The 8,760-nt window shown below is 33.3% G+C and overlaps 1 protein-coding gene across 1 annotated transcript; it reads left to right on the top strand.

Moving 5' to 3' along the window:
- Positions 1-6,710: 6,710 nt before the first annotated feature.
- On the top strand, positions 6,711-8,315 carry LOC111913309 (transcription factor MYB35). The gene is made up of 3 exons (XM_023909027.3): positions 6,711-6,880; positions 7,092-7,224; positions 7,311-8,315. The coding sequence occupies exons 1-3, from the start codon at positions 6,745-6,747 to the stop codon at positions 8,059-8,061; spliced, it is 1,020 nt and encodes a 339-aa protein (XP_023764795.1). The 5' UTR covers positions 6,711-6,744; the 3' UTR covers positions 8,062-8,315.
- The last annotated feature ends 445 nt before the right edge of the window (positions 8,316-8,760 follow it).

The following is an 8,760-nucleotide window of genomic DNA, read 5'->3' as shown; positions in this document are numbered from 1 at the left end:
GATACACCTATAGAGAGTAATGCAAAGTACTCTCCAACTGATATTGCTCATGCAGTTAATATGGTTATTTCTTGGGGAGTTGTTCTTCGTATTTTGAGATATCTATGTGGTACTCAGTTCCGCACTCTTGTGTTTCCATCTACATCCTCTCTTAAGCTGTGTGTCTATAGTGATGCAAATTGGGATAGTGATATTTATGATCGTAAGTCCACTAATGGGTATTATGTTTTTCTTGGAGATTCATTGATATCATGGAAAAGCAATAAACAAGATGTTGTCTCTTGCTCTTCTGCAGAATCTGAGTATCGAGCTATGACTATCGCTACTTGTGAGATTGTTTGGTTGAGATGGCTTCTTGCAGATATGGGCGTTCACATCTCTCAGCCTACCCTTTTGTATTGTAACAAGAGTGCGATAATGATTGACAAGAATTCAGTGTTTCATGAGCGCACAAAACACATTGAGATTGATTGTCATTTCACACGACATCATCTCCAGAAGGGCACTATCTCTCTTTCTTATGTTTCCTCCACTTTGCAGATTGTTGATATTCTTACGAAGCCATTAACTGCTACTCGATTTCATTTTATGTCTGACAACTTCTTAATGCTTATTGTTGTTGCATTGTGAGTTTGAGGGGGAATGTTAGTCTAATAAGATTATGGGCCTTATTTAGTATTGGGTTTTGTGTTGGCCCAATAACTAGAAAACATTAATTAGCTAGTCTATATATTGTCTTTTTCTTTCATATTATTTTTGTACTTCTCATTTGATAATAATATAAAACCTTAGGCGTTCTGTATCTTGTTAGTTTTCACTATTAAATTCTTATAGAAAACAAAATTATATGTACTATATTACAAATAATTAATTCATTGCAACTAGTAATAACCTAATTTATTAGAGACCTTCGATAAAAATATAAAATCAATGCAAACTTAAATCGATACTTAAAATTGTGTATGAATGAAAATAAAAACAAGTAATCGGAGTAATTATGATAATAGAAAAAAATTATTACACTAACCTCGAATAATGAATTCATGGTGAAATTGATATGAACTAAGAAAAACGAGGGAAACGATTAAAAAAGTGGCAGACTCAAATGTTTAATAGGCAAAGTACGCTTTTTCAATTTTTTTTTTTTTTTTTTGGAAGAGACCACAGCCTCAGCAATGCAATTTCATGTTTTGTTACCCTAATATTAAATTGCTTCCTGGGCCAAACGTTACATCCATATGGCTAGACCACTTTAATCATTATCATTATCCTATATATATAATATAAGGGGCTGCTAATAAGACAAATTAAGACACCCTTTTGGACACCCTCATTCAAAAGTCAAACTTTGAGATTTGTGTATTTTATACTTTTTATAGGTTTTAGCTTTTTGATAACTTAAACTGTAATCAATTTTTAACGACATTAAAAGTATTTACATTGAAACTTGATACAACCACTAACTAAAATGAATTAATGACTTCTATTCTTTTATATATAATCTTAATTCAGATTAATACTAATCAAACCAACTTTCAGGTAAAATCTCTAATCTAAGTTTTACATCACCATTTTGCAGATTAATACCATATCGATTTTTTGAAATAACCTCAAAAAAACCATTGTCCATTGTTAAAATGTTGTACCACCGAGGTCGAATACCAGATTCTTCTTTTCTCCTCCTTTCTTGTCAAGACCGTATGTGGGTTCGTTGATGATTGTAGCAATGTTCAAACCTGCAATCACACTCGCGTCATTTTGTCCGGTCTTTGGGCATCGTTGAATTATGTTGTGTGAAGAAAGAACTAGAGGAGTAAAGAAACCATTAAAGAACATCGTTCATCAAGGCTACAATCACCGAGGGAGAGAGACGGCGGCTGTGATCGACGGGATCATAGATGCGACGAGCAGCAGTGAGCCAGAGGTTGAATTCGAGAGAGTGGCAACGATGACAGTAAAGGAGTTGAGATTTCCAGCAATGAGAGTGATAGTTGCGAGAAAAAAAAAACGATTGATTTTTGGAGGCGATGGCAGAATCTATTTGATAATGAAACAACGGGAAACAAAAAGATGATTAGGGTTTTTTCAATTATACATGAAGATTGGTTTGGGTTTTAAAATTGGGCTAACATTGGCTAAATATATTTTTGTTTTAAACGAAATGGGTTAGAGTATACAACAACTTTATAGAAAATATATTTTTTTAAAAATTAGGCGATGGCAGAATCTATACTACAACTTTATAGAAAATATATTTTTTTAAAATTATTTTTTATACATAGTTTTATTTTTTATAATCTTTTTTTTTGTAGTGTTTAATAAATAATGTCGAACCCCAACGGAAATAATTTAAATGAAGGCATGAACACTACGTCGACATCGTCGTTTTCTACCAATAGGGTATAATATTTATCATATTAACTTTTTTTTTTTATCATTGCGTTACAATTTGTTAACATTTTTTTTAATAGGTGTTTACATCTCGTGATGAGTTGATGGAATGGGTGCAAAACATTGCATTCTCTCTTGGTTATGTCATCGTGATGAGAAGATCAAAGGCAAAAAATGGCGTGGTGTCTTATATAGCCCTTATTTGTGACCGTGGTCGGGAATACGAAAGCAAAGCAACAATTAAAAATTCTGGAACCAAAAAAATCAATTGTAACTTTCAATTGGTAGGTTCGTATATCAAACAATATGGCGGTTGGACCCTCAGGGTGATATGTGATCAACATAACCATTCACCTGCACAATATATGGAGGGACATGTTTTTGCTAGGCGGTTAAAAGAACACGAGAAACAATTGGTAGCTGACTTGACAAATCTGAATGTTACACCACATGACATACTCTCGATAATAAAGGAGCGCGACGAGAATAATGTTTCTACACTAAAAACCATATACAATGAGCGTCTCAAGCTTCGCTCGTCCCGGAATTACGGAAAAACTCCAATGCAGGTTAGTATATCCAACAAGTAGTATTTTAAATTTAATTTATATATTAAATTTTTTATTAATTAATAGTATATAAATGTAGGTTCTAATGGAAATTTTGAACGAGAAACATTTTGTTACGGATTTCTCAGTAAACAGTATATCAAATGAATTGGAGAATCTTTTCTTCATTCATCCACGGTCGTTGAATATATGGAAGGCATTTCCACATGTTTTGATTATAGATGCAACATAAAAGACCAACAAATATGGTATGCCTTTTGTTCAGATTGTTGGCACAACTTCAACCAACAAGACATTTAGCATAGCTTTTGCCTTTATCGTTAATGAAAAGGAGGAGAACTATAATTGGGTGTTAACGTGTCTAAAGTCAACACTAGAGAAGTGCATGCACCCACGTGTTATAGTCACAGACAGGGAATTGGCACTGATGAATGCATGTCAACAAGTTTTCCCCGGTGCCACTCGGTTACTTTGTAGATGGCACATTACTGAAAATATTAGAAAGCGTTGGAGGAGAACATTCAAGATAGACGATGAGTGGAAAGCCTTTCGTATAATGTGGACTGTACTTGTTGACTCTCCAACATGGATAGTGTACAATGAAAACTACAAAACACTCCAATCGATGTTGAGAAATTATCAAGGTACAAATCTTCTTATTTTCTAACTAGTTATTTATGATTTTAGATTATTTTTATAGATAAATAACATTTATATAATTGCAGATGTTTTAAATTATCTGGATGAAGTTTGGTTAAACAAATATAAGGAAATGTTTGTCTCAGTCTGGATCGATCAACATCTCAACTTTGGACAACGAACTACAAATAGAGTTGAGAGCGCACATTCAAATCTAAAGAAATACTTGGATGGTACAAATTCTTCTCCTGATAAATTTATCGGTTGTCTTGATCAATTTGTGAGGTCTCAACTTCCATCGATACACGATAGTCTTGAAAAGAGTAGAATTGTTCGTAAACGGGAGCACAACTTTCCATGTTTTACATTATTGTGGGGTTCAGTGTCACATGAAGCTCTCGATAAACTAGTTGGGGAACTTTATCGGTTGAATGAAAATCAAATTGACTCATCAAACTGTGGTTGTAAACTACAACATAGTTGTGGCTTACCATGTGCTTGCATGTTATTAGTTTACTTGAACTCGGGTGAGTATATTCAACAAGTGTTTTTTTTTTAATTTAATTAATATATTGAATTTTTATATATTAATGGTATTTCAATACAGGTGAGTATATTCCATTAGAATCGATAGATATATTCTGGAGAAAGCTTGATTTATCAGAGTCAATTTCTGTAGCTAATGAGGATATTCGTTGTGAGGATGATTTAGAAATGATTAAAAAACACTTTTATCAACAGTCAAAAGCAGGAAAAAAAAAAGTATGATAAGGAGGCTAAGAGATCTTTTCCTACCAAGTAAAACACGCATTAAGGAACCCGCAATTCAAAAAAATACTCGTGGACGACCAAACTTGAAGAAACAACAACAAAAACGAGTTGATTCTACAAATCAAGCTCCCAGAAGACGTAGTTATTCAACCACATCAAAATATGATGGATTGAATTCAACATGGATGAACAAGGAACCGACAAGACATAGTTCATATGTAACCGCAATTCCAGACATGAATGAAGCAATTCCAGAATTTGATGAAACAATTCCAGACATGAATGTAGCAATTCCAGAATTTGATGAAGCAATTCCAGACTTGAATGAAGCAATTCCAGACTTAAATGAATTTATGGATTTGAACCAAGAGCCTGAGTCATGCTACATTCATCCATTAATGGATGACATTCCACCCGTGTTTCATCCATACGTCTCACATATACAAAATGTTGAGGGTGATGGACATTGTGGATTTCGAGCAATATCTGTTTGTCTCGGGTATGGCGAAGATCAATGGCTCTACGTTCGAAAACAACTAGTACACGAGTTAGAGAGTGCATTCGATGTATATGCTACGGTTTTCACAGATGGAATCCATGAATTGTGGAATTCATTGTATTTCTTTGGACCGAGTGCACCAACGGAACATTGGATGCTTATGCCTGAAACAGGTATCCTAATTGCTAACAGGTTTGGTGTGATCCTTACTTTCTTAACCAATCGTGGTTCCTTAACTTTCTTTCCTCTTTGGAAAGGCCCGGAAGAATTTTTGGACCATCGGATTATTACAATTTCACTTATACGTGGTCCTCATTATGTTATGGTACAATTAAAAGAAGATTGTCCGATGCCTACCATTTCGGCTTTATGGATCCGTCACAGAGCCCCGTGTGCAGTTGGATGGGAAAATATGTTTATGTCACGTCTGCAAATTTATAGACAACTGAAACCTTATAATCGTGATTTTATAACTATAAAGAATTGTTAAAGAATATTATTTATGTCTTGTATTTGAAGAATTTTTAAATTAGTTGATTATTGAATGATTACAGTTTGTCTCATAGTGTTTATTATTAATTATTGTTTTAGTATAAAAAAAAAAAATAAAGCATACGTACATAAGTTAAAAAGAATATGTTCGTTAATATTTTGTTATAAAATATTATTTAAAATAAAAGTTAATAAAAATAGTTATTAGTGTTTATTATTGTTTTAGTATAAAAAAACAAAAAGTGTAAAGCATACGATACATAAGTTAAAAAAAAATATGTTAGTTAATATTTTGTTATAAAATATTATTTAAAATAAAAGTTAATAAAAATAATTATTTAGAAATAACAAATAATAATCATTGTTAAAAAGTCAAAAAAAGTCAAAAGTAGATAATCATTATATAATTATTATAGGTTGTCTAGACAACCCCATAATATAACCATATAAAAAGTATTTTTATGAAAATTATAAATGGAATCTATACTTACCAATGCAAACGTTTTTCCTTCAGCTTCCTCAACGAATCGAATCTTTACTTCCAGAATCTATATTTCCCTCTAACATAATTTAGGATCATTAATAATATGTTTGTCAATTAAAAATAATAATAAAGTGGCGTATATGGAAGCAAAATTAGCAACCCCCAACAAAATTAAAGCATACTTTAGTACTAATTTACATTTATTTACTTGAAATTTGCACTAAATCAACATTTTTGGCTGTAAATTGGTTCTGAAAGCCGTTCATGTTCTTAGATATAAACAAGTCAAAAGTTTTAATAGGGTTCATCTATACATACCCATGTTGTAATTGTATAACAAAATACTATAATTAGGCGCAAATATTGTTAGAATGAGATAATCAAACGAGTTGATAAACCCTAGATCATGCAAAACTGGTGGACATGAAGCATGACACACAATGGGCTTTTGGTGTTTTCCGATTAATTAGTTGAATCATGTCTTTATCAATCTTGTAATCACATTTGTAACTAAAAAAATCACATTCAAAACTCACTCCCACCTTTTTAATCCCAACTAAAATCAATAATTTAAGCTTACAATTAGTTTAATAACTAATGTTTAACCAAATTATCCACCCAATATGAACCTATTTCCAGTCTCTCTCTCATCCAAATAGGTGAGCTACTAATTATTCTATTTTTTAAAAGATGATTTTTCCGTTGATCGGTTCATGATTTGAGAGTATATGTCATTTTATCATGAAAATTAGTTAATTAGAGCATGCTTTTCTCGCCTTTTCTTCGACTTACCCATTGTTACTTCTTTTAAGTTCATCATCTTTGAGCCATTTCTATCATTAGAAAATATTACCCACAATGCAGTCTCCTTTCTTTTTGGGTGTCTTTTGATCTTCATCATGGTGAGGCCTCCGTGTTGTGATAAGCTAAGTATGAGGAAAGGCTCATGGAATGAAGAAGATGATGCACAAATGCTCGCCTTTGTATCCAAACAACCAACAACTAATTGGCAAGCAGGGGCTCCCAAGAAACCAGGTGATCATCATCATCATCATCATATATATCATTTTATACTTTTCAACAATAAACTTATATATATATATATATATATATATATATATATATATATATATATATATATATATATATATATATATATATATATATATATATATATATATTATGTTTGATTGCTATATATATATTAAAGGTTTTCATTTTGTGTTCTTGTGGTGCGAGAAAAAAGGTTTAAGAAAGTGTGGAAAGAGTTGTAGGTTAAGGAAAACAAATGTTGCAACGAATGATCATATCAGGCATCAAAGCTTTACACAACAAGAAGAGGAGTTGATCATCAAGCTTCATTCCGCCATTGGTAGCAGGTTCATATATATTCCTTCTTCTATATTTCCCTCAATAATTCTTTGTTCACAATAATTCATGCATGCAACTTGTGTTTGAATAATAGATGGCCTATAATAGCACAACAACTCCCAGGAAGAACAGATAATGATGTGAAGAACTACTGGAACACCAAACTAAAGAAGAAGCTATCAGCAATGGGGATTGATCCAGTCACTCACAGGCCTTTCTCTCAAATGCTTGCTGACTATGGCAGCATCAGTGGACTCACAAGAAACCAAACCAGAATGGGTTCACTCAATCGAGACAACAACAACAACAACAACACATTCTTCATCACGAATCAAGAAAATCATGTATTCCAACAATCCCCAACAGAATCATTTTTCCCTAATTTCAACAACAGCAACAACGTCAAAATGGAACCACCGGAAGTTGTAATCAAATCCGATTCACTCGATCTTCTAACTCAGCTTCAAGCCATCACACATGTCAAAGACTCTTCAACCAACCATGGAATCGGAATCTCTCTGACGCAATTCCATGTCTCGGTGGCGTCATCATCGTCGTCGTCTTCAAGTACCTGTTCGACTTTGAATGAAATGACGACCCCACAACAGACGTTTAACTGGCGCGACTTTCTGATCGAGAATGGGCAAGATGGAGATGAGAAATTGAACTTGGAAGCCATGGGAGGGGTTGAGGTGGTTAAGTGTAATACGCCATTGTTGATGAATGGTGTTAAAGAAAGTATAGAAGAAGGTTGTGATGGATCGTTTGTGGAGGCGATGCTGGATGGATCGGAAAACGATATGCTGTTGGACTTTCCGGGGCTTTTGGGTGAACCATCTTATTGATTTGACTTTTAATTTGACTTTTCAAGTTTTAGAATAATGGCTTGTTCCAGCGTCCGTGTAGGAAGAAACAATGAGTTTGAATATGGTTTACTAGTAAGATGTATTTGATTGGAAGTTTAAGGTGAACTTAGGATAAGCTCCCAACCCAGAAACCCGGTTGAAAATCGGAACCGGTATAAACTTAAAGTGGGCCGGGTATCGTATATTAATATAAGCCTAAAGGCTAAAACAGGTATTGGGTATACTGGGTTGGGGAAAATAGGTAAAGAGAACCGGACTAGGAAAAACTTGAAAAACTAAAAAATTTCAACTTTGATAATCTGATTTCGGAAGACTGTAACTCATTTAGTATGGAACCAAATATGATGAAATTATAGACTAAATTGAAGTACAAACTATAAAATACATGTTGGAAAATATTTCATGTTAATTAGACTTCAAACGAATGAGTTATTCAATTTTTATAAATTTCACAGATTACACATTACCGTTTCTAGATCCACTTAACCGGGATCCACCCTACTCATTTTGATATTTCTGGGTTTTCCGGTTCTACACTCATTTTACCCGGTCCTGTATCATGATCGGTTCCTATATACCAATTTAGTTTTGATTTAACTAAATCCTATTTTTCGGGTTTTTAGTTCTGGGGCCATTTGGGTTGGGTTCGGGCCCGATTCACTAGTATTTTTTTACTCA

The sequence above is a fragment of the Lactuca sativa genome, chromosome 5 (assembly GCF_002870075.4).
Source record: "Lactuca sativa cultivar Salinas chromosome 5, Lsat_Salinas_v11, whole genome shotgun sequence".
In the NCBI taxonomy this organism is placed as follows: Eukaryota; Viridiplantae; Streptophyta; class Magnoliopsida; order Asterales; family Asteraceae; genus Lactuca; species Lactuca sativa.
This window is presented reverse-complemented; position numbering and strand designations above follow the sequence as displayed.

Excerpts from the sequence above, each read along its gene's own strand:
- LOC111913309 (XM_023909027.3), top strand. The coding sequence starts at position 6,745 with ATGGTGAGGCCTCCGTGTTGTGATAAGCTAAGTATGAGGAAAGGCTCA. Across the intron at positions 6,881-7,091 it reads AGGGGCTCCCAAGAAACCAG|GTTTAAGAAAGTGTGGAAAG; the intron begins GTGATCATCATC and ends GCGAGAAAAAAG. Across the intron at positions 7,225-7,310 it reads CATTCCGCCATTGGTAGCAG|ATGGCCTATAATAGCACAAC; the intron begins GTTCATATATAT and ends TTTGAATAATAG.